At 37.1% G+C, this 27,755-nt stretch overlaps 1 protein-coding gene across 5 annotated transcripts in view; it reads right to left on the bottom strand.

Moving 5' to 3' along the window:
- Positions 1-27,755, bottom strand: part of PARD3 (par-3 family cell polarity regulator) — a 705,675-nt gene that overhangs the window by 157,150 nt on the left and 520,770 nt on the right. For 4 of the 5 annotated variants that reach the window (XM_030797833.1, XM_030797834.1, XM_030797831.1 and 1 more), the window contains 2 exons: positions 16,119-16,229; positions 1,444-1,686 (listed from right to left, as the gene is read on the bottom strand). In XM_030797833.1, coding sequence (XP_030653693.1) covers positions 1,444-1,686; positions 16,119-16,229 — 354 coding nt within the window. The remainder of the gene's footprint in view (positions 1-1,443; positions 1,687-16,118; positions 16,230-27,755) is intronic. The other variant, XM_030797835.1, reaches the window with a different exon arrangement.

The raw sequence follows: 27,755 nt of genomic DNA, 5'->3' as shown, positions 1-27,755 counted from the left end.
AAATCAAAACCACAGTGAGATATCATCTCACACCAGTTAGAATGGCAATCATTAAAAAGTCAGGAAACAACAGGTGCTGGAGAGGATGTGGAGAAATAGGAACACTTTTACACTGTTGGTGGGACTGTAAACTAGTTCAATCATTGTGGAAGACAGTGTGGCGATTCCTCAAGGATTTAGAACTAGAAATACCATTTGACCCAGCCATCCCATTACTGGGTATATACCCAAAGGATTATAAATCATGCTGCTATAAAGACACATGCACACGTATGTTTATTGTGGCACTATTCACAATAGCAAAGACTTGGAACCAACCCAAATGTCCATCAATGATAGACTGGATTAAGAAAATGTGGCACATATACACCATGGAATACCATGCAGCCATAAAAAAGCGTTCATGTCCTTTGTAGGGACATGGATGAAGCTGGAAACCATCATTCTCAGCAAACTATTGCAAGGACAGAAAACCAAACACCGCATGTTCTCACTCACAGGTGAGAAGTGAACAATGAGAACACTTGGACACAGGAAGGGGAATATCACACGCTGGCGCCTGTCATGGGATGGGGGGAGCGGGGAGGGAAAGCATTAGGAGATATACCTAATGTAAATGACGAGTTAATGGGTGCAGCACACCAACATGGCACATGTGTACATATGTAACAAACCTGCACGTTGTGCACATGTACCCTAGAACTTAGAGTATAATAAAAAATAAATAAATAAAATAAAATAAAACACAAATAACAGATAAATAAATACTGAAGCTGAGGGATACCCCAAATATCCTGACATGATCATTACACATTCTATGCATGTAAAAATTACTCACATGTATCCTATAAACATGTACAATATTATGTATCAATTAAAAATACACTTAACATTGCACTCCTGTGTGCTACACTGATATACATAATTCAGACCTGTGGTCTGTGGCTGTTAATAAGCAATCTGTTATACTACACTATTCTTCTCATTTACCGATTCTTTCATAATATAAAGTTATGCCGCCTAAAAAAAAAGTGATCCATCTAAATCATAAGTGGAACAAATCATGTCATTCCCCATCTATTTAATTGCCACACCTAAAGGCTCTCCTAGCAATAAAAGGACATATCACTTAAGTAGAAGAGTCATAATTTTAAGTTTGCTTTTTATTTGAGTTATAAACTAGAGGTTGGTTCTCAGGTATAAAACCATCTTAAGAACAAAATGAAATATGTTGGAATCATTAGAAAAGCCATCAAAACCTCTGCTGATCCTTCCATTAGGTTTCAATTTGTGTAAACTCAATACTTTTAGACACAACAGCTTTTTAAAGGCCATTAATAAAAGGCAATTCTGGTTTGAGGATTGATGAACGGTCTACTCCCTTGTCAGAAGCTATATAAAAGTTGATTTGGAAGCAATACCATGATTGCCCCTGGCGCCTACCTGTCTACAGGTGAGGGTTTGGAATTCCGCGGCTTCTTGACTTGGGCATACAAAGCATCCATCATATGCCCTTCTCGTGGGCTCTGAGGTCTAGCGTTGAGAGCCATGGAACCTTCATAAGAAGAAACTCCCCCATACATCAACTCATCATCACAGCCAAACGTCCGATGAAAATCTTGAATTTCAGCATAGTCACGCTCTCGAGCTTGTCGTTCTCTGAATTCTCGAGTTTTGGCTTGAATCCTATGAAATCAGAACAAAGTTGAAATAAGAGAAACCTTTCCTTTTCTAGGAACTGCATATAGAAACATTCATCAAAAAATGTTGTAAAATATATTTTATTTCTTGCAGCTATAGAAGATCAGTGGTATAAATGATAGGTCATACACATTCTAGATTGTTAAGTAATGCTATGGATGCTCAAAAAGAATAATTTTAGATGCCCTTTGTTCATGTCAACAAGATTGCAGTCATAATTTAAATCTTGTTTTTTTTTTTTTTTTTTGAGACAGAGTCTTACCCTGTCCCCCAGGCTGGAGTGCAGTGGCATGAGATCTTGGCTCACTGCAACCTCCGGCCTCCCAGGTTCAAGTGATTCTTGTGCCCTAGCCTGCCAAGTAGCAGGGATTACAGGTGTGCACCATCACGCCTGGCTAATTTTTGTATTTTCAGTAGAGATGGGGTTTCACCGTGTTGGCCAGGCTGGTCTCAAACTCCTGACCTCCAGTGTTCCTCCTGCCTCAGCCTCCCAAAGTGCTGGGATTACAAGTGTCAGCCACTGTGCCTGGCCATAATTTAAATCTTAAGTTTAAATTTTTACTTATTAACTAGCTTTAAAAACTCACAAGGAACAGATCATTTCTGGCATCTACTTGGATATTACTCATGAATTTGTTTAAGGCAAGAAATAATTTTTTAAAGTTATATACAATTTATATATGGAAATATTTATATGTAATATGTATCTATCTTACTCATTATTGATACACCATAAACATTCAACCTACTATGAAGCTTAAACACGAATCCACACCATAACTCTTCATTAGTGGCAAAAGAGGATCTCAGCTTAATGACATTGACTCTGTCATTTTATGGGATGCATACAGAAATGGGAAATCCTTAAATTAAGGACTAGAAGGCATGCATCCAATCAAATTTTGAAGTAAAACTTGCCTACATTACAACTAAGAAACAAACCTTAAATGCTCGCCTTTACTGAAGTTAACGTTTCGTTTACTATGATTTTATTAAACTATTTGGTACAACGTCCTCTTCAACTTATAATATATTGGTATAATTTATGCCCTAAGTCAATCTTAGTTACCTGGAAATAATTTTAAAACCCTCAATAGAATTTTAAAGGAAAAAATATCTCCTTTATATACTTACAAATTTAAATATATACTTAAATGCAGTAAAATCTTACTTCTATAAAGCAACACTTTAGACTGAATTTAATCTTTTATTGCAGTTACTCTTTTCATGTTTGAAGTAGACCTCTGCTAGCAAAAACAGTACATAAACATATATTCAAAAGAATCCAGAAAAGATACCAAAATCAGATAAAGACAGCAGCAAAGAAAAGGAAGAAAGAAAAGAAAGCTATATAGGCCAATATTCCTCATGAATATGAAAGGAAAAACCCTTAATGAAATATTAGTAAATGAAATTCAGCAATATATAAAAGAAATTATACACCATGACCAAATGGTATTTACCGCAGAAATTCAAGCCTGGTTCAATATTCAAAAATCAACTACTACAATCCATCATATTAACAGATCAAAGAAGAAAAGTTACATGATCGTATCAATTAATGCAGAAAAAGCATTTGACAAAATTCAACACCCATCACGTCAGAAAACTAGAAATAAAGTGAAACTTCCTAAACTTAAGAGCATCTACCAAAAACCGACAGGTTCCATCGTGCATAATGGAGAAAGACTGAATGCTTTCCCTATGATAAAGTAAGGATGTGTGCTCCTACCACTGTAATTCCACATAGTGTTGGAAGTTCTAGGCAATGCAATAAGCCTAGAAAAGGAAATAAAAGTCCACAGATTGAAAGGGAAGAAACAAAATGCTTCTTACTTGCAAATGACATGAGGATCTACAAAGAAAATTCCAAAGAATTTACAAAAATCTCCCAGAACTAAAAAGCAAGTTCAACAAGGTCAGAGGATACAAGATCAACATATAAAAATCCATTGTATTTTCCATATGCTGGCAATGAACACATAGTCACTGAAATTAAAAATGCAATGCTATTTATAATCCCTAACAAAACAAAACACACAGATACACATCTATAGGCCAAACTTTAGTTTATGTAGATCTGTGTAAGACAGATACGTTGAAAACTACACAATGCTGCAGGAAAAACAATTCAACGTAATAAAATAGTTTTTTCAACCAATGGTGCAGGAGCCATGAGATATCCATAGGCAAAAAGAAAGGGAAAAATAAATTTCATACCTTACTAAAAAATTAACTCAAAATGGGTCACAGGTTTAAATGTAAATGTAAAAGTATAAAACTTAAGAAAAAATGTAAGGGATTCTTTAAGAACTAGTGAGTGGTGAAGGGTTTTTAGGACTAATATGAAAACCATTATCCATAAAATTTTAAAAGTATATACATTGAACGTCATCAAATAAAAAACTTTTCCTGTGAAAAGCTCTAATTAGAAGATGAAAAAATAAGTACAGACTAGAAAAAAATATTTGCAAGGCACGTTATCTGACAAAGGACTTATATCCAGGAAATATTTTTTAAAACACTCAGTCAGCCTTCTCGGCTCATGCCTGTAATCCCAGCACTTTAGGAGGCTGATGGGGGTGTGCTGCTTGAGCCCAGGAGCTCAGGACCAGCCTAGGCAACACAGTAAAACCCTGTCTCTACAAAAAATGCAAAAATTAGCTGGGCATGGTGGCGCACACCTGTAATCCCAGCTACTCAGCTGAGGTGAGAGGATTGCCTGGGCCCTGGAGGCCAAGACTGCAGTGAACCATGAATGTGCCCACTGCACTCCAGCCTGTGTGACACAGCAAGACCCTGACTCAAACAAACAAACAAACAAACAAACCCCTGAAACCTCAACAATGAGAAAATAATCCAATTAGAAAATGGCAAAAGACATGAAAAGATGTTTCACTGAAGGGGACATATGGATGACAAGCATGTGAAAAGACATTCTCCACCACCAGTTAATAGGGAAAAGCAAATAAGACTATGATGAGCTATTACTACACATCTGACTGGTTAAAATAAAAAACAGTGACAATACCAAATGCAGCCATGAATGTAGGGAAACCGGGCTTCTCATACGTTGCAGTTGGAAATTTAAAATGGTACTGTCACCCTGGAAAACAGCCTGGTCGTATCTTTAAAAATTAAACACATACTTATCATACTGTCCAGCAATTGTGCCTCCAGGTACGTATCCCAAAGTTGTGAAAACTTATGTCCAAGCAAAAATTTGTATGGAATTGTTCATTGCCAAATATTACCTTATTTGTAATATTTAAATATTGGGAACACCCAAAATAGCTCACAATAGGTAGTTAAAAAAAAAAAACAAAACGGGGGTGTGTCCATATCACAGAACATTACTCAGCTGTACAAATGAACAAACTAGTGATACATAGAGCAACTTGAATCTGTCTTAAGGGCATTATGCAATGTGAAAAAAACCCCAGCCAATCTCACAGGTCATATATGATTTCACTTATATAGCATTCTCAAAATGACAAAAGTATCGAGTTGGTGAACAGGTTAGTGATGGCTAGGGGTTAGCTACAGAGGAAGACCTCTGTGATGAAATAGTTATATTTCTTTACTGTAGGAGTCACTACACTAACATGCACGTTGTAGGTGATGACACAGAACTACACACACCCTATACCAATGCGAATTTCCTGGTTTTGATGCTGTACTACAGTTATCTAACTTAACCACTGGGGGAAACTGGATGAAGGGTACATAGGACCTCTTTGTACTATATTCATAACTTCCTATGAATCTAAAATTATTACAAACTTAAAAGTTTTTTTAAAGACAGAAAATTGTCACATAGCATTACAAGCAAACTTTGCATTTTCCTTGTTTCTTTCTTGTATCTAGTGTATCACCATCACCCTGCTCTTGTTTTCCAATTTTGAATACAGGGGATCAAATCTGTCTGACTTTTCTTCTCTCCCAGCTATAAAAAGTACATAAATTCACCTAGCTCAGTGTTTCTCAACAGGACCCAATGACATTTGAGAAGGGGCTATTTGTCATCATGCAGGACTTTTACCAGAACTGGTCACAGCCACAGGTAATCCAGCAGTGTCCCCAATGGGGCAACCAAAACTGCTTCTCATGTTCCCCAAAACTCCCTAGGAGAACCTTATTTCCTGAGGTGACAACCAATGACTTTCTTAACTCATAAGTGAATATTAGAAAGTTAGAAATTTTTATCAGGACTGTTCTAGATTCTAGTAACTCTAAGACTGTAGGTTCCACAGACAGAATACCCACAAGAGAAACAGCAACTCAAATTCTAATGTCAAATTTAGCTAAAATTCTACTAGACATTTTTAAAATTTTTACTCCATTTATCCATTTAAGAGCAATTATGACAGTTAAGGATGCTATTATAAAAGCTGGTTACCACTAAATACTAGCTATCCATAATGGAAAGTTGATAGGAGTTAGGAGATAATTTTATTCTTTGCACCATAATGTCTTTTTGACTCTTGATTTGGCCAGAAATCACTAGCAGAAAGAGGAAAATGAGTTCTTTCTTATATTCAATGGGATATTAATTTGAAACTCAATTATGATCACTTATCTGACAACCCACTATACTATGATATTTGGTCACCATTCGTCAATCACTTAATCATAGGTAATATCCAGGGTGACTAGGCATTCACATAAGTCTTGAAGTTTGGCAAACTAAAGAAGTTTGAAGGAACACAACAGACCTAAGTATAATTATATAAATATAAAGCTGAAATTTCTGAATCTGGAGAACCTCCAAAAATCAAAAAGAATGACTCTGACTGATTTATTAATAACTAAATTCTATGATACATGAAGCTCAATTCATTAAAAGTGAAAAATCCAGCTTACCTATGTCAGAAAATGCATCCCTCTTAAGAAAGAAAGCTATCAGAAAGAGAATAGGAACATACTCTTTTCAAGGGAGGCATAAACCTAAATAATCTCCCAAACTTCTTGCACATCAGTTTCATTATATTACTGATGGGTTCTGGATTTGAATGTTCTTTTGTTCCAAATGACACAGAAAATAATATTAATTAGCGGTCAATTTCTAACAAGTCAATCTCTCAAAAGAAGTGCTCAGCAGCATGAAGTACTATTTATAAAGCCCAGATCTCAACTGACTTCTTTTACCCAAATTTGTACATTATGACTAATCGCCACCAGTCATGGAGCCTAATAAACATTAAAGCCCCATCTGTAGTACCTTCCAGAAGCACCGATTTTTTTCAAGGCTCCAATAATGAAGGAATTGTATTTGTATTGCTTATCTTGTCATCACCAATAATGTTGTCCCCAAAGTTCTAAAACCTGCACCACTGCTTTCCAATGTGGCAGCTTACACTGGTGATGAAAACCTTAGAATAAAACTATAGCATACATGTGGTCCACCAGGTAGAACTACTGCCACAAAAGGCTAACGGATCTGGTCAGTAGCCTGAACTAATGTGCATTCTCAAGTTCATTCTAGAAATTAATGCTAATGAGGCTTGCTCTACAAATAGCACTTTAGAGTAGACTTTTGAAACTAGGCATGCACTGTGATTTTCATAAATTTTAGTGACAATTCACAAGCAAAATTAACAAAAGACACAAATGAATTTATTATACTCTTTGATATTTGAATGTCTTGTTACAAAGTGAGAAAATGAACTTTCTAACACAACCAAAAGGTTATATTTGCATGTTACGTATTTCCACTCTGTGGAGATGTGTATTTCAGTAAGAAAATATTTGGCTCAGGAAGAAAACATGTTTGGTGTCCTCATAAAAATAATATGACTTCTTAAGGAAACTTTGAAAAGACAGTGAGTATCTTGCAGTTGAGCCCTTAATGGATCCAGATGGCCAGGGCTATAAAAGCATACCCCCTTTACTCTTTTATTGCGACCCTGAGGTCACAAATTATCTCCAAGATGTAAGAGTCACTCATTTTTCTGAACAGTCAGATTGTTGTTCAGCATTCTGTATCCCATTTATCTCGGGCCAAACCTCAACAACGACAGAAGTAACTGATTAGTCCAAAACCCAGCAAAAAACATAAATGTCTATTGCTTTAAACATTTCAGTAAGTCCTTCCTGGTTCTAAAAAGAATTATTCTGAAGTTCAGATTATCACAGGCAGTTGTACCACCTGACATTGATGGACAACATTTACACTGTTTCCTATCCTTGAAAATTGAAAAAACAAATTCAAACAATTAAAACCTTTTTATCAAGTCATTTTTAACTTAAGAAAGAACTTATCATTTCAACTTGTTATGTTCAAGCATAAATACATCTTTCCTTTTTGTAAAAAAAAAAATAAAGTGTTCCATTATGATAATGAAATTGCCTTGAACCTGCACAGAATACACAAAATAATGTAATATACTAAATAAAGTAATAAGGTTAATTTCTTTCCTGCTGTCACTAAATTCATGCTAACAGTCTCTCTTCAGCTTGACATCAATTAATGATTTTAATTCCAGGCTCTTGTCACAGTGTTCACCATCCTTTTCTCTAATTAAAATGGATGACGCTCGATGAAGATAAAACACACAAGACTTCTGTTTTTGTAACATTTCTATTCATTAGTATTTTTGCTTTTACAATAAATGGCTTTTAGCACTAATTGCAGTAGAATAGGATGAAAGGAACTTTTTATGAACATAAAGTCTAGTCTTTATATATCCAGAAAAGGTACCAGGTATGGGAATAACCACCAAAGTGACCAAACTCCTTAGGATGGAAAACCAGTGGTGTCCTTAAACCTCTGTTACATACCAAATACCTCCATTTCCAAAGCTATGATGCTGCAACACATCTCTTTTTTCATGGTGTATTTTTTTAAAGACTACAAGAAATAGAAACTGTCTTTTAATAATTTTTTTTTTTTGAGACGGAGTCTCGCTCTGTCGCCCAGGCTGGAGTGCAGTGGCGCGATCTCGGCTCACTGCAAACTCCACCTCCCGGGTTCATGCCATTCTCCTGCCTCAGCCTCTCCGAGTAGCTGGGACTACAGGCGCCCGCCACCACGCCCGGCTAGTTTTCTGTATTTTTAGTAGAGACGGGGTTTCACCGTGGTCTCCATCTCCTGACCTCGTGATCCGCCCGCCTCGGCCTCCCAAAGTGCTGGGATTACAAGCGTGAGCCACCGCGCCCAGCCTTAATAATTTTTAATAAAAAAAGTTGTTATGTCTACAGAAGATAGAATATACTAATATTAGTTTAACAGAAAAAATGTTTTTAATAAATTTCAGATTGCTACATATCAGATAGTTGTTGACTATCTTCAAAACAATGTTCAGGATCTTGAAATCAACTCTTTTGGGAAACATTTTACCCCCAACTTACTGTACTGCCATCCAGAAGCCTCATTCTAGGAACAACAGTTCGTGGATCTTTTCCCAACAGTATTTCTTCTCTCAAAAAGTCAGTATTATAGAAATTGATCAAATAAAACCCAAATTCATGGCGAAATGAAATTTAAGCTACAAAACAACTGGAAGGAACAGTTTGTTGCCAAAGCAGTTTTAGTCACTATGGAAGGCTTTATTTGGCCCTCAGAGTACTTCAGCAGATGGCAGACTTCAAAAATACTACAGCTCAACTCATCCATCCTTTGGGTGATCCTCCCCCTGCCAGGTGAATCTAACTACTGCCTCCTAACAGTAGGTAAGTTGCCAGTTTGGTGCCTGTGCTGAATTCCCAAGAGAGAGATACTATTCCACTAAATTTCTTACTCTGGTAACAGTTCCAATTTTAAGTGGGATTTTAATATCTTTGTCATATTAGGGTAAAAGCTGATTGAGAAGAAAGGACTTCCATATTCTAAATGGGTCCTGAAAAAAATTTTCTTGAGTGAAAACAACAGTTTTAAAGGTACACTTCCAATTCCAGGGAAGAATGCAAGTTGCTGAAATACATAGTGGTCCCTTAGAATAGGTGGGAGGGAAAGTTAACTTGCATCCCTCAATGCTAAAATGAGATGAAACCGGTTTTAAAATACAAAATGATTAAAAGTTGAAAAAGAGATAAAAGAAAGCATTAACAGGGAGACAACTAACCAATAATACAATCACAACTCGTAAAGAATCCAGGCAGTTAAAAGACTGCCCACCTTCCATAAGCCTTTGTGTTTAGGGGGAGGGAGACTGAACGTGAGGGTAGAATTTTTCTAGTTTGCTAAATTATACATATTCTTGGGAATAAGATCTAGCTCCCAAACTACCATCTCTATGAAGCAGTCACTACTAACTCCAGCCCCACTGATCGCTCCCCTTCCCAAAGCTCTGTAATCATCTATTTTAACAATTGATTATATTGTCTTTTCCCACCCAGCCCAGAGACAAGGTCTTACTCTGTTGCCCAGGCTGGAGTGCAGTAGTATAATCATAGCTCACTTCAGCCTTGAACTCCTGGGCTCAAGACATCCTCCCACACCAGCCTCCTGAGTATCTGGGACTACAGGTGTGTACCACCATGCCCTGCTAATTTAAAAAAATTTTTTTAGGGAAAGAGTCTTGCTATGTTGCTCAGGCTGGTCTCGAACTCCTGGCCTCAAGTGATCCTCCCACCTCAGCCTTCTGAGCAACCTTACATCAATTTTTTTAATGTTAACGTGTTTAAATCTTTTTCTCTTAACAAAGGTAAGGGATCCCTGAGAGAGGAAAAAACATTTTAAAATAGTAATTTTAAAAAGACTTACACTATCTGATACGGTTTGGCTGTGTCCCCACCCAAATCTCATTGTGAATTGTAGTCCCCATAACCCCCACATATCATGGGAGGAACCAGGTGGAGATAATTGAATCATGGGGGCGGTTTCCCCTCCTATTCTTGTGATAGTGAGTTAGATCTCACAAAATCTGATGGTTGTATAAGGGGCTTCCCCCTTTGCTGGGCTCTCATTCTTCTCTTTCCTCCCACCACGTAAAGAAGGACGTATTTGCTTCCCGTTCTGCCATGATTGTAAGTTTCCTGAGGCCTCCCTAGCCCTGTGGAACTGAGTCAATCAGACCTCTTTACTTTATAAATTACCCAGTCTTGAGTATATCCTTATAGCAGCATGAGAACAGACTAATATAATGTCTGATACACTTAATATATTGTGAAACAACAAAAACAGTTGTCTTATATTGACTAATAAAACACTAGAATAATATTTCCCTAACCAACAGACATAAACACATCTCAGTAGATACTCACTTAAGTCATGTTCAGGCTTTCATGGGTATTAAAGCACCTACAATTATTGCCAATGCAGAGAGATGCTCTTAAGCCAAATATATCTAGGACAGCTCTCATCAGAAAGCAAACTGCATTTTCCTACTTCATTTGCAGTATCTGTCAATAAAATCAGTTTCAGATATATAGTATGCCTAAGGCTTAATTTTTCTCAAGTAATCATCTATATTTTTTCCGTTTTTTTTGTTTTTGTTTTTGTTTTTTTGAGACAGGCTCTCACTCTGTCGCACAAGCTGGAGTGCAGTGGCACAACCACAGCAGCTCACTGCAGCCTCGAACTCCTGGGCTGAAGTGATGCTCTTGCCAAAGTGTTAGGATTACAAAGTGTTAGGATTACAGGTGTGAGCCAACACACCCAATCACGTATTTATCTAAGTAGTTAAGTTCTACAAAGCAGGTTAACAGATTCTTAAAAATTCTCATTTACCTGTGCAATAAAAATTTTTAAGAAAAACTTGAAACTTAGCCTATTGATTAGAATTGACTTTTCTAAAGGATTCACGAGGTCAAAGAAACATGAAAAATGCTGCTACGGGATAGAAAAAATGTTTCCCATAAAAGGTTAATTTTTAAAAAGCAATCTTTGCATGACAATAAGTGATCTAAATGCAAAAATTATTGTTAGGAAAACAAACATGTATCACCTGCTGAAAAAAATCCTACCAACTGAGATGACAAAAAAGTTCAAGTAATTACTCAAAGCAGGTTACTGAGAACAGCTGATAAAATTATAAAGAGAGGAAATGGCATGCAGAAAATCCACATAAACTTGCAAAATGACACACCAAGAATGGGGAGTATCCCACTGAAGGACACAGATAGTTCAATGGTCTGGTATTGAAAACACAAGGCTTTGAAAGATGATTAGAACATTGAATAATGGAAAGTTTCAGATCATCTATTTCCTAAGGAGATTTATAAATATTCCTTCTATACTGGGAGGATTTCATAAGAAATTAATTAACTTTTACATATTTCCACTAGAAGCATTCCGTATCCCTGGAAATGTTCCCAAGCACAACTTACTATGTAGATATAGATAATAATATTGTAATAGCTTTCAGTGGCTGAATAACTACAAAATACAAGCCAGCTTACCTTACAAACCTCATTTAATAGAATGAATAACACGAGGAGAATATTATTTGAGAGTTGGGAAATTTGGCCAGATATCATAGCTAATATTTCATGTTTCAGAACATCTTTCCTTCTTTCTGTCCCTCTTTCCCATTTGTCTGTTCACACAGACCTGACCGTGATCCAGAAAACATTTAACATGATTTTCTAGGAATGCATAAAAATGCAAAATAAATAAAAATGAAAATAGATCTCAACTTCTTAAAAGTACATAGGTGTGGAAAATGTGTACCTTATAGGAAAAAAATGATTAGAATGGCACAGACCAGTATGTTACCAGTGTGTTAATACAGATAAATTTTTGTTTTTGGATTGTAATTTTATGGGTTTCTCCCAAATTTTTCTGTAGTTTTTAGTATTAGAATAAACTTAGAAGTAGAGCTTAAAAAGGTAAATGTTTTAAACAAGTGAGAAAGGTGGGAAAGAGAAAACTGAAAAAGGAGGAGCAGTGGTAAGCATGTACTTTCATTAAGTCCACAAAACAGAAGCCAGAAAGTAGAGGCAGGTTACAACACTGCTTTAAACTTGCTCGCATTTCTGGAAAACAATCAACTCCGGTTTCTACAGCCAGTTAGAGGAGTAAGCTGGACACGGCTGAACCAGGAGTGAGCGGTCTTTACTTGCCCTTGGTATTTCCCCAGTGACTCAGAATGCTGCGGGATGTCAGTATTCCAGGAAAAGCAAAAAGTGAGGGGTTGAGAAGATGTTTTGAGAAGAAGTAAGTTTGGAGAACGATGACTCTCTGTTCCTATTTTGGTGACTCATAATGTACATGAACTTGGTAAAATTTTGAGAAATAACAGAGTAGAAAAATATGCATACACTGGTTTAAACAAGTGTTTCTCTAACATACTTGTAAATAGAACACATTCTCTACTGCTGAACACTGGGCAATCCTGTACCACATAGTGTATATACTACCATTTAAAAATACATGGAGGTATCACTGGAGCAAAAACAACAGAAAGCCAACATGTTATTTGTGATGCCTGGTCAACAGAGAAATCTATCACTGGGCTTTGTGCGGGAGGCTGAGTAGACATGAAGTTACTCACTTAATTGGAACATGTTCTGTTTTGAGTTTGGAGCCTAAACCTTTAATGTGGTGGAAATGATCCAGTAGAGGCGCTGTCCCTAGGCATGCCTGAAACACAAGTCAGAGGCACGAAGCACTGAATTCACATTTTTGCTTAGCTTCCCAGTCTATCTCCAATGTAGCCAACAGCATCTCTGAAAAAATAGGGTACCTAGGTTCAGTGCTCCAGAATGAGAAGTCAAAAATAGCATGGCGGAAAACCCGTTAACTTCCCCCTTGGCATCATGCCCAGACTCCCCGCTTCTCAAGAAGACTGTACTCATGGAGGCTCTAGTCTGAGGCAGGGCAGGGCTAGTAGAGCGGAGCACACATCCATACAGTGATCTTCCTAGTCCATTTCTCCCACATGGATGGCATTTACTCAAGACCCAACCTCACAGTGTTGGTAGCGAGTGACGGAAAGGGAAGGAAGTTAGCAAGAATGAAGTCAAACTTAATCTTGGACCCTGCTCAGAACAATCTAGTTTATTGTCACCATCTAAATAGATCTTAACATTGAAGAAAAAACATTTAAAATTATATTCATAGCCCTTTTAGTTTTTCAATATTTATATCTTGAGCAATATTCAGGATTCACAGATGTACATACGCAAAAAAAGTTCTGGTTTGTGGACAATCATAACTCATGGGGGAATGTTGGGTTTTCTATTTTTATATGGAATCATCCAAAATAATTTTTGGAATTCAAATAGCTACAGTGGTAAATAATACCCTGAGAGATATTTCACTACTAGTCAGCAGTGAGGGAAAGGTTGTAAGGAGAATATAAGTGGTGGTTTATTTATTTTTATTGATTCCTCCAGTCAAAATTTTTTCAAGGAAGCTGCAGTTTCCATTCTCAAAAAGAACACTGCCAATACCACAGACAGAACAGAAAGGACGACATATGGAAGAAGGCTTGCCCTATTAAAATACAAGTGCCAAACCTACTCCACTTCATAGTTCAGTCCGTTTCTTGCATTCACTTGCTCTATTACAAAATCCATAAGTTTAAATAAAACATACTTGCAAAAAGTTGTTACTGAAATACAAAGTATAATAATTTTCTTAAATTATGAGCCTAATTGATTTTTTTAATGGACCATTCACTTATTCCTTGACCCTGAAAGATTTTTATTTTAGGCCTCCTGTACATTGTAAATTCATTATGATCAACCTAGTTCCCAGAAGTATTGCATCATTAGAGGTACAGAGATGGAAATTAAAAGCAAAACTGAGAAGTGAACTGTGCCTTAGGCAAATTAATAATACAAGTGAAACCATTATGTAAAAATCATTGTTGGGCTGGAAATATTTGACTAAGCATCATAAAAGTATTTTGGAAAACGCTGATAGAATTCTGCGTGGAAACAGAGCAGTCACCTTAAACTGCAAAGAAGAAATATTTAGGAGATGAAAAATAGTACAGGATTAATGAAGCTATCTATCCCCTGTGGAGGGTATCAAGATATAGGGGAGGTATAATGTTTCTGTCGCTCAGATTACTCTCTAAGTAAATTACATATTTGCCTGTGGATGAATCTGAGTTCACACATTTACCTGGTATAGTCTCCTCCTTTAGGGAGAAGAAATTCTTCTAGGATAGAAGTTTATACTTCCGAGTCACTAAATGCTATGGCACACACACTAAGGAACACTATGCACCCAAACCCCAAAATAGCGAGTTCACTAATAAGTTTGGGAATCCCCAAATTGATGAGGATTAGAAAGAGTCCTACAAAGCAAGGTGAAATGATTTTTAAAAAATAAAAATTGAGGAAGAACCAGCAGTCTTGCTTCATAAATTTAAAATCCATATTTTTTCCCACATACATTTTCTACCCTGAAAAGCTACAGAGACTCAGAGTAACCGTTCTATTCAAGAAAAACCTCAGAGGTATTAGAAGGATGAATGAAAAAATACCCAAACACTAATCTCTTTTAAATAAAACTGTTGTAGGTTACTATTTTTAGTTATTTCATTCATTAAGTATTAGAGTAAAAGCATCCTAGCTTTAGAATTATGGTAGGAATATTGGACTTAATCTTAAAGATGCTGGGCTACAGTCCTAGCTATGGACAGTACTTAGCATTATAACCTTCATCAAGGTACCAGAAACTCACTGAAATCCCAGATTATTCAAAGTAAAACAGGCATAGTACCTCTCACTGTGGCTGCTCAGAAAATGAAATGTGATGACAGAGAGAAGCTCACTGTGAACCTGTAAACTCTAATAACAAAAGTGTGAGATGGCTTTCTCACCCCCTGGAATTATAATGAGAAAAATTCTAATCACTTAGAAAAATGGTTTTCGAGTGCCTGCTTAGAGTAACTCTTTTCATTTCTTTCATTGGTCTTTAAGTTCTCAACATGGAAATGATTCAACAATAGATAACAATCTATCTGGAAGACATGGAAAACTTAAGTGGAAAATGTCACAAAATGTGAAGATGGTAAAATAGAAGGCGAATCAAGAAGTAAGTGTCAGGTTTGAAAGAAAAACAACATAATGAATAACAGCCTCCTGAATTCTTATTATATTTAAAATGTGATATAAAAATTCGGAGTTTTATTTCCAGAAGAGTATTTCTTTAAAATTATTATAATATACTAAATATCCATATATCAGTGAGGCAGGATTTTAAGTACTTTTTGTGTTATTTTAAAAAATCATAAGTTCAGTATTAATGTTTATTTATTCATCTAATATGCTGTTCTATTTCCTATGCAAAAGATCTTAACTAAAGCAATTAAAATCCACTTTGATGTCACAAATACATATAAGGTTTTTTTTTTAATCTCTCTTTACAATATATTCACCCACAACCATCAATATTTGGGTTGATACAGGAAATATAAAGAGTAATTAAATGTAAAATCTTTACATTAAAAAAGAAGAAAGTAGAAAGAAAAAAAAAGAACCTCTTTCTAAGGAGGTTTAATCAAGTAACTGAAGTCTACCTCTCCTGTTCCTGCTTCATTCGTATCCTCTCCTCTTCTGACGTAAAGGATTCCTGTATTTTTATTTTACCCGTTTTCTCAATCTTGTCATCTTTTCGATGTTTGCCAAACCTGTTAATAACAAAAAATTCTAACTTGTCAATATATACAAAATGAGCTTTCTTTTGTTTGTGGTAATGACATATACTCAATGAAATGCATGTTAGCTTCTTCAAAACAGGGACCAGGCGTCTTCTGCAGTCAGTAGTTTGAGTCAAGACTAATATTTTGAATCAGATTATTTTATTCAGTTTTAATTAGAACTTCCCAGAGAAAACTCTTGAGGAAAATGATCTCAATAGCAGTTTTTCTTTTAGCAAAACAAAAACAAACAACAAGAGTTGTGGTTTATCCTTATTAAACAATTAATATATCTGTAGGACTAAGTGCTGAATACTTTAGATGCTAGAGGAAGAAAGATCTGCATTGGAGTGGGTTTTTCTTAGGACTAAAGAATGATAATCCACAATCATCTAGTTAATAATCTCTCCATAAACAACTATTCTTTATTTTCACAGCCAGGCTTATTGGAAACATTCATCATAGTTTAAAAACTGACAAAGAAGGCCATGTTTGCAAGGTTTAAAGTACAATGGATAATTTACGCTGCACTTTAATTAAATTGAAAGGTTTAAGGTATTCTTATCAAATACTCTCCTAAATGTGATAAAAAGCAATTGCTAAATGTGGCATCTATGACTTATAAATCCACATCTGATCAAAAACAAACACATGGAACAAACCCATGATTGAAAAACAGTCCACACAAACTTCTGCAGATCGGTGCTGAGCTCTTTAAGAAAACACTAACATTCTTCTTTTCTGGCATCCAAAATATCCCAGTTTGATACTCAAACTTGGTATCAATTCCTTTCCCTGCTCTGTTATTTTTCTCTATAAAAGACCATATTGCCTGGAATGCATGCACTCTATATCCATAAGCAATCTTCATCTGTAATGCACTGGTCACCAGATGTTTCAAAAAAGAAATATTTTATAGACAGTCACACAACTAAGCATTCAGAAATAATTAAAGTATATTGAGTATTTCTTTCTGAAGAATAATAGCAATCTGGCTTACTGTGACAATTTCATATCAAAAAAGAGGGTCAGGCCCAGTGGTTCACGCCTGTAATCCTAGCACTTTGGGAGGCTGAGGCTTTGGGAGACTGAGGCAGAAGGACTGCTTGAGCTCAGGAGTTCAAGACCAGCCTGGGCAACATAGCGAGACCTCGTCTCTACTAAATATCAAAACAACCAGCCAGGTGTGGTGGTGTGCACCTGTAATCCCAGCTACTCCAGAGGCTGAGGCAGAAGGATCGCTTGAGCCTGGGAGTTTCAAGCTGTGTGAACCGTGATTGCGCCACTGTGCTCCAGCCTGGGAAAAAGAGGGAGACCCTGTTTCAAAAAAAAAAGAAAGAAAGAAACAGAGAGGAGGAAAGGGTCCCAAAGTTAACATAAAAGAGAAAAAATTATTTCTATTAATGGCTTGGTTGATAGCATCGTTTTTTTATTAATACAAATCTGATTTCCAATACTTGTCTACATATGAATTAAAGTATATGTGGGCATACCTTATATGTTGATTAAAGTAACACTATGTTTGAAAGGGGTCTCTAAATATGGAAAAGAAAGTATTCTTAAAATGTTAAAACAGAAAAAAGGTAAAACACCACCACCACTACTTTAAAAATTACATATATTATTATACAGTAATCAAAAACTGGCTGTAAATTAACTTTATAAAGCAAATCTATCCTTAAAATTAAATTTTTGATCACTGCAATTACAAAAAAGAAAAAGAAAATTCTCCAGAACTGAAATCCAGAATCTGACCACATTTCACAAGGTATAAAATACATGCTATGCATTTAAAACAAATAAATACAAAACATTAAAAATAAAAGACTTTGCACTATTTTTGTCAATATATCAATAATGCCTCAGAATTATGCATAATGATGGGCTTTACAGAATGAATGAATAAATGAAAAAATATTAAAAACTGATAGATCTCAGGAGAAGTCAACATCTAAAACTTCACACTCATTCATCAGACAAAAATGTATTGAGCATCTACCATGCAGTCAGGGCTTATTTGGGACACCCAGGCTATAAACGGTAAACAGAGCACATTAGGTCATTTCAACTGCCATAGAGCTTCTACTGCTTATACTCAGGTAACGAATTAGCATATAACACATCAGAGTGCACAGTGCTAAGGGGGAAAGCAAAGCAGAGTAAGGAGACCAGGAGTGATGGGGAGGCGGATGGCCTCTCTCCTAAGTCGACATGTGAGCAGAGATCAGAACTAGAGGGAGCCAGCCACACTGGCATGAGTCAGCAAGGCAGAGGAGCAGGCAAGTACCAAGGCCCTGAGACACAGGGAGGCTGAGTGTCTTTGAGGAATGGCAAGGGCAGTGATAGGGCTAGAATGGGAGAGAAAAAGAGAAGGCGGCAGGAAATGAAGAAGAGCAGCATCAGGGGCCAGACTACGTGGATTTTGGATTTTACTGAGATGACATGAAAAGCCACTGAAGGATTTGGAACAGAGGAGCAGCACTGGTGACATTTTAACAACCCTGGATGCAGCGTGAAGAACTGCAGGTGAAAAGCTGAAACCAGGGAGAATGGTCAGGAGGCTATGGTGATGAACCGGCTGGTAGTGGAGGAGAGTGAGAGAAGTGCTTAGTTTCTGGACATATTTTGACAGCAGCACCAATAAAATTTGCTGATGGGGAGGTCATGGACGTTAGGGAAAGAGTCACTGATGATTCCAGGGTTTTAGCCAAGCAACTGGAAGAAAGGAGTTACCTTCCAGCAAGATATTCAGGGCCAGGGAAGGAAAAGGTTTGGAGGACTTGGGGGTGAAGATGTCATAATAGCAAAAATTCAAGGGACAGCTCAGGGCTGGATGGATTAATCTGGGTGTCAGCAGACAGCATTTAAATCCAGGGCATTCACTTCGTCCTGGAAGTTCTGCAACACTGAGGCATCTCAAAGTATGAAATGTACAAATCCTAACTTCCAGAAAAGTGTAAGTTCAAATTTTAGTACATCATTTTACTTATAATGAGGTATTCCGAAGGTAAATAATTTTAACCATTTAGTGTTTCTGTTCATAAATCTTTCAAATGATACAATGTTGCCACGTTGACTTACTGATTTTTAAGACACTGTGCTGGTTCACATTCCTACATCCCACATGACAGAAATACAACTCTGCACCATAATTGAGAAACACCATGCAGTGACACAGAGAACAATCTATTCTCTATCTGTACCAAAAGGTACAGTTTAGTCTTTAAGAAATAGTGTACATATGCTCCTTAAGTTAGTAATGGTGAGGAAAGATTTACATCAGTTGATTGCGCATGTTTTAAAACAGTTTAGATATTTTCAGCCAAAACCTAATGTTGAGTTAATTCGCTATGTTAAAATCTTTGTAGAAAATGGTATTGGTCCTACATTGTAAAGAAGGTTTCAGTTTGCCCACGTAATCTCATATATATATATGAACTCAGTCAATCAACCTTCATCTTTTTCTCTTAAGTACATGTGACATATTTTAAAGACTAGATTCCTGATTCATACTTAAGGATTGTATATTTTCCCACTGTGTTTGGTATCAAAATATTAATTAGTTTCCTAGACCACCCTCTAATCACTGGAATAACTATTTTATTATTTGTAAATGTATTACCAAACTGTTATAACACACTTTCCTTTTTTAAGAGTACAGATTTGCCTGGGTGCAGTGGCTCATGCCTATAATCCCAGCATTTTGGGAGGTTGAGGTGAACAGATCACTTAAGGTCAGGAGTTCAAGACCAGCCTGGACAACATGATGAAACCCCGTCTCTACTAACAATACAAAAATTAGCTGGGCGTGGTGGTGCACGCCTGTAGTTTCAGCTACTCAAGGGGCTGAGGTGTAAGGACTGCTTGAGCCCGGGAGGTGGAGGCTGCAGTGATCCATGATTGCGCCACTGCACTCCAGCCTGGGTGACAGAGTAAGACCTTGTCTCAAAAAAAGAATATAGATTCAAGATTAATGTATGAAAATTAAAGAAACCATAGGTAAAATGTTCATAGGTCGGAATTGGACATTTCTTTTAGTAATTGCTTTAGCTAATAAATTATGTGATTTCTTTAAGGTATACTATAAAATCACAGCATATTATTTTATAATTGGGGCAAAAATGGATCACTCACAGCTGTAATTTTTTGACAAATGAAATCAACTGTAAATACAAAATACACTGGCCATTCTAAAATGTAAAAAAGAAAAAAAAGTATCTATACCCATATTCACCCTAATAGCCAATATTACTGCACTTCCTAATTTATAGTTGCTTAATTCCTGAAAAGGGGAGGCAGTCATTGAAAAATTTCACCTAGACATATACTCGCAAAGACAGTTTCACAGCTGAAATCGGCAATCAACCTATGAAGACAACCACTTAATAGCAAAATGCTCAAAAACCTGGAAGATATCAATTATTTCTATGTTATCTTTTAAAAGCCATGGATGAATGTCAGATGAGCCACCTTCCAAGAAACAGCATAGCTGAAGAAATACTGTGCTAATGGTTTCTCCACAACCAAACCCATTCTTAGCATAGAATCAGAGTTTTGCAATCTGCTCTGACTCACACAAATGTTCAAAGAGAAAACTTTACTACCCAGCAGGTGTCAGGCTGAAAGGTAAAGTGGCCACCTACACTGGTACCTCAGGAAGAATTTGCTAGTCATGCCTTAAGTCATATTAACATAGAAGAATGACCTTCTTTTTTGGAGATAGGGTCTCACTCTGTCACCCACGCTGGAGTGCAGTGGTGCAATCCAATCTCAGCTCATTGCAACCTCCTGGGCTCATGGCTTCTTCCCATCTCAGCCTCCAGAGTAGCTGGGACCACAGGTGCATGGTACCTACCATGCTCAGCTAATTTTTGTATTTCTGTTGGTAGAGATGGGGTTTCCCATATTGTCCCTGCGGGTCTTTTTTTTTTTTTTTTTTGGTGGTGGGGGGAACATAGGCTTGCTCTGTTGCCCAGGCTAGAGTGCAGCGGCATGATCTCAGCTCACTGCAACCTCCGCCTCCCAGGTTCAAGTGATTCTCCTGCCTCAGCCTCCCAAGGAGCTAGGACTACAGTCATGCGCCACCACACCTGGCTAATTTTTGCATTTTTAGTAGAGGCGGGGTTTCCCCATGTTGGCCAGGCTGGTCTCAAACTCCTGGCCTCAAGCGATCCACCCGCGCCAGACTCCCAAAGTGCTGGGACTACAGGCGTGAGCCACTGAATCTGGCCAGATCTTAATAATAATAATAATAATAATAATAATAATAATAATAATAAAAGTAGAGGAATAAAAAGAAAATACCTTTAAAAAGTTGAGAGAAATAAAAATTGCTTAGTTGCTTAGAGGTAGTGCTGCATTAGGAGTGAAGGTACACTTTTAAAAATGCCACACTCCACCAGAAACTCCTTCACAGAAAGATGCAGTGAGTGAACCCTGTCTTATTCAGAGCAGAATTGATTGTAACACGTCTTAAATGTATGGCTTTCTTCATAAAGGACACAGCAATGTCTTCATTCAGCTAACGTAATCTCAAACTAATCTGCTAAATGGGTTTTACAATAACGCGTTACAAATGAGATCCTGCTATCTGCCAGATCAGCCATATGTACCATTACAGTCAACAATGATGGACAAAACCTGAACTTGAGGATGAATGGTGAAAGCAAAAAGCAAACAAAATGACAACAAAGGATGGCAACAAATTCTATTGTTTTTATAATGAAATAAATGTCATTGCAAAGTAACTACTGGCAAGAGTTTCCTTGCTATTAAAACCATCATTTGGGGTTTCAGCAAAGTAACATAATTCTCTCTGCAGTATAAATACTACTGAAATATTTTACTATTTAAATAGTAATATTTCTGCTGCTACCAAAATTAGAGGTCTTAAGAAAAAAAATTACGTGGAGTAATAATGCATAGCACCCTGAGATAAATAAATACAATTAATTTTGTAATGAATGTGTTTTTCCTAATACCATACTTTGAAACATGATACAGTTTTAGAAAAAGTCTTAAAAATCTGCTGCCATATTTAAAAATGATGAACAGAATATCCGGAACCAATTATCTTGTAAGGTTTAGGGATAGTCTTTCAAATAAGTTTTCTTCAAAACACCCCACTGAAATGTCACCTAGAAATCTGGTATTTCTCACTGCTAATTACCCAGGTCTTCATGTCTAAGAAGTCTTTGCTACACCGCATGTCTATTTACCCAAAGAAATTTGTAGCTTATGTGATACTGCTTGGCTGGGGAAGAGAATTTAAAATGAATCTAATATGAGTTCAATGTCAGCTACCAGAAGCCACATATCCTCTGCAAATGCCCAACTCCTGCCCTGGAGTGGTCAATATAGTCACTAGTTCAGTATTCTGCCTTGTGTCTGCCCCTCATTTCTACATATTTGCACTATCACATGATCCATTCTGTCCTTTTCTTCAGGAATTCATTTTTTCTTTCTGGAACCTTCCTGTTCTTTTTGAAGACCATGTGTTTGTACAGCCATTGCATAACCTGTCTTTGACCATGGCCAGCTGTGGTAATGCTGTCATTTGTCCTAAAGATCCTTGAGAGATACCAGCTGCCCAATGAGCTGGCCTCAAGATGCTGTACAGCAAAAGCACATACCCTGTCCTGTGTCATTCCTGTGTCTCAATCCAGTTCTCTGCATAGTCCAGAGCACATTATTCACTCAAATCAAAACAAACCCATGAACTTTTCATATTATTCCTCTATTCCTCTGAGTCATACATCACCTAAATGGTTTTTGATCCAAGTTTCTCTGGGAAACTTTTAATTGATTCTTGTAGTTTTTCCACATTCTTGGTGCAGAACTAACTTCCCTCAACCAATTACCCTGGTCTCTAACACAATAACAAACTTATTTTTGCTTAAAGTCCTAATAGGCAATTGCTCTAGATTTTATTCAAAGGAAAAAAAATTTAGCCATATATCTTTGTAGATTGTCCTACTACACTCTTGTTCATATGCACTGAAGATGTATGTCCACATGTTTCTGAAAACCAAAGAAGATTAAAAATCCCACTGCAAGCTAGGACAAGGGTTCAGTTCAGCTTGTAGCTAGTTTAAAAGGTCTCAATTGGTCTGAACTTGGATACGCCTAAGAGAAAATGAAATTCCAAGACCTAGGAAGTTCACTTTGTGTAATTCCTAAGTGAGACATAATTATGCACTTGTTGAATGTTCTTTTGATTATTACACTTAGCTAGAATTTATTGAATTCTTATTATGTGCTTTTATCTCATTGATTCCCACAACCAGCATGCAAGACAGGTGTTATCATCCTAATGCTTAGGGGAAACCTCAGTAAGCACAGGGGCTTGAAGGATTTGTCAGGTCATATAGTGAGTGAGCAGCAAAGCTAGAATTCATGCCCAAGACACTTTTTACCACAGCCAGACACCTCGTAAACTTTAGGAACCAAAGACAGTGACTCTGTGCTCTCACACTGAAAGTAGCTGGTTAATAAATCTATGTTTAAATAAATGAGATAGGACTGGGTGCACTGTCTCATGCCTGTAATCCCAACACTTTGCGAGGCCAAGGCAGGAGGATCACTTGAAGCCAGGGTTTCGAGACCAGCTTGGGCAACAGAGCGAGGCTACCCTCTCCACCATCAATCAATGAGTAAATCTTGCATTGCTGGTGGAAATTAGGTCCAAAGGACATTGTTCCTGAATAGAACTTATCTCGGAAGGCCAGGGATGAGAAGGCAAGGTCAGGAACTGCTCCTAATCATTGCAAAGGATCAGAAAAACTGCCCACATACCCATTCACAGGATGCTGCCAACCTTTCTAAATGCAGTGACACTCCAAATGTCAAAATCATCTGTGCTGGCATATGCAAATACTGTCAGGCAACAGCAGAAGCACGTCAAACTGCCCAAACCCATTCAGAGGGTAAAATAACAAGGAATTCACTGCATGCAGTTACAATTTGTAATGACATGCTCATGGATTCTGGCCACATTTTTTGTACCTCAGCCTCCATTTTACAAATGGGAAAAAGAAAATAAGTCACTTCTAATATGTCCTTCCTGTACAGGATCTTACATATTTTAGTGTCATTTTAAGAAATCGCTACCATGAAAGAGTACTGATTTGCTCAGCAGTAGATTGTGGCAATGCTGGATGAATCAGCGAAGAGGAGGTTGATTATGAAAAGCAGAAAGCTCCTATTTAGGCAAAAAAGCATCTTGGTAATCAACAATGATGAGAGAGGAGCCTTAGAAAGGGTACATGACAACTTGATAGCGCTTTTGTAAGACAGGATGCTGTTTTAAGTTGGTGGAGTTTGGCAGAGGTTCTCTTTAAAGGGAAATTCACAAACTTGAGAATAATTATTTGATTGTGTACTTTTCATCAGTGCCAATCTGATTAGATTTAATAAAATAAATTTGTATTGCTTGGCATCTTGGGAAAAAGAGGTAACTTTATTATTATTTTTTTTTTTTTTTAAGAAAAAGCAGCTTCTACTTAACCAAGCTAGAACAACCTTTAAATGTGCAATGCAACCTTAATGAATAACATATCCCTTTCAGGACTACCATTAAATGTCCTTATAAGTGCACTCCTACTCCAGCATAGCTTGTGTTAGCTAATCAAGGATGCACTGATATGCCTCGTAACCTGACACTTCAGAAATCCCAGAAGCATATGGAACAAGGAAATATTAATGCAATAGATGAGGAATTGGAAATAGGGGGGACAAAGGGAACCCAGCACAAAATCAATTTTGACTTTACAAGAACCACCACAAACTCCACAGATCTAAAAATCAAACAAATAAACAAAAAACTGTGGGACTCAAACATAAAGATTTAAGAGAAAAGAAAACACAGTAATCCTTCAAAACACAAGATAAATACACAAATCACTGAAATAATATATATAATCTATACTTAAAGCCATTCTAGTAAAATGAAAGAAGATGAGTGAAAGCATATCTTAATTATGATGCTGAAGCTTTTGGGATATCAACTAGCTCATAGACAAGAAGACATAATTTCTGTGGCAAAATATTCCCTCTTTGCAAAAGATACACCTTTGCTTGACGCACTTGATTTTTTTCATATTATACCCATCCAAGTAATCAAACCACACTAACCCCATAACCCCAAATACCCAAATGCAAATAATAATCAAATTATATTTCTGTTTCCCCCAACTAAATGGACTTTATTATAAAATATATACAAACATACTATATATATACTTTAAATATAGTAAAAGCACAGAATTCTGATTTTTCTAAATGCTTAATTTGGCATTGAAATCAGTTATGTCCACGTAAAATGATTTTGAGAGTGCCTTTCACACTACTCCTTCTGTGGATCCTTTCTTTATGACTATACTCCTAATTCTTGCGCTGTTCATTTTAATGCATTATTGTTTCATAATACAATACTACAAATTGCAAATTACATTTGGCTCAAGGAGTGATTATGAAAAATACTATCACTGTTGCCTTTGCTCGAATAACTCTGATAATAATGAGAGATTGATTGAGCTTTAAGCAGCCCAAGTGATGAGAAGGGTCAATTTGAACATTTCTATTAAGCTTCTTTTGTTAAACCCAACACTTTGCCAGGTCAGAGGCAAATAATCATACCCTACATCTGGTTACCATGGTTTTCCTTTTCCTAAAGCAAGGGAACAATTTAGTAAGTGGTACTGCCCTGAAGGCAGTCCCCATAAGAAATGCTAATGAGACCTATGTCACAAAAACACATCCATTTAAAAGGGCACTTGAAGGAAGAAAAAGGAAAAGGTGGAATGATATTTCACTACACACCTTTCTCTAGGAGGACAAACAACAGGAGGTATTCAGTAACAAAGATAATAATTCGGGTTGCCATCTGCCTAGCTAATCAAATGGCTATCCAGGTTGTAAATGCTTATGAGGTAGTACAAACACACGCACAAGGTAAGGATATCTTTTTTTGAGTTATAAACATCCACCCTCAATTAAATATGCATTGTGATTCAAATTCTATGTTTCAACTACTGATAGGAAGTGATACACATACATACGTTACAGCAACTGAAACACCCTCAAATATTTTCTTACCCTTGTATGTTCATAGAGCAGACTAAAGTCACAAAGACAGACAAATAACGTGATCATTAAAGTTTTGGGATTGGTGGTGGGGGAGCCCCAGGCTCTTTGCATAGCTTCTGGAAACTTTGAAAGATTAAAGCTTCCCTAAGGATCTCATTATCTGTAAAGTTAAGGTGTCCGTCAGCACTTTTTTCTGTCGATTACAGGAAACAATTTCTTTTGATTCACATTTCTTAGTGAGTGCTCTCTACAGAGTAAATTAAGAGGTGCAGATTTTCTTTTTTTTTATCTTTAAGTTAATTCGCATATTCAGATTCTACATTAGGGAGCTGACATGTTTTTAAGGCCCAATAAAGGGCTCTGTGGACAAACTGCTAAGAATTGGAGACTAAACCTAATTCTTAGAACAGGAAAGAAAAGACTCCCACAGACGGAGCAGGTTCAAGTCAAGAGGCAAACACCCGCCATCTACCTGTGTCACAATGCCCTTTTGAAGAAAAAGGGACTAGAGGGCACATATTTGCTTAAAGTCACCATCTGTGCAGCATGCCTGCATCCTGGAGAGTTTAACACACAGAGAAAGCTCGGCATGGTAGATCACGCCTGTAATACCAGCACTTTGGGAGACAGGGGCGGGAGGATCCCATAGGACAGGAGTTCAAGACCAGCATGGACAACATAGTGACACCCCACCTCCACGAAAACTTAAAAATTAAAAAACACATACAGAAAATGATGGTGAGACACCAAAAAATGTCAATTCTCTTCCAGAAAAGATCCTTCACTCTTTGTGCTGTGGTTTCTCTCTACCAGGATGTACAGCACTAAATATTATTTATGACTCAACTGTGGTTAAGAAACCAGCTGGAAGTAGGATCTGAAATCCTGGGGTGGGTTCAGGGATGAAGCAGCAAGGGGTCAGAACACGGAGATGTGCTGTCTCATCTCCAGTCTGAATGCTGCTCATGTAAAAGGGAACAAGAAATTCGGCAAATGTCAAACCACCACATTCTTCCTTATTTGACCAAATAGTTCAACAAGCGTCCAAATACACAACTTGTTGATTTGTGCACTGGCCTGGAATTCCTCTCATCCCATTTCCATCTTCTCAGAACTGTCACGTCTGCACTGCCTGCTGTGTGGTCTCAGTCCCTAGACGGGCTCGCTGGCCATCACAAGCAAGGGTACAGTTCTGGGGGAAGCAGATCCTGTTTATCCAAGACGGCATCCTGGAACTGAAGGCAATGCTTCATCATTGCCTTCAGTCTCATTGTCTGAGTCTCCTCCAGTCAGAGCTGCTTTTGCAGGATATCATCATGTTGCTTTTCCCTGGTGCAGGTGGAAACTATCTTGTCTAAACTAGTGTGTATACTCATGACGTATTAGCAAAACTCACTTCACTGGGGACAGTATATACACAAATCCCAGAGG

Source organism: Nomascus leucogenys, chromosome 18 (assembly GCF_006542625.1).
Source record: "Nomascus leucogenys isolate Asia chromosome 18, Asia_NLE_v1, whole genome shotgun sequence".
Classification (NCBI taxonomy): domain Eukaryota; kingdom Metazoa; phylum Chordata; class Mammalia; order Primates; family Hylobatidae; genus Nomascus; species Nomascus leucogenys.
Note: the sequence above shows the minus strand (reverse complement) of the source record. Positions and strands in the feature narration are given on the sequence as shown.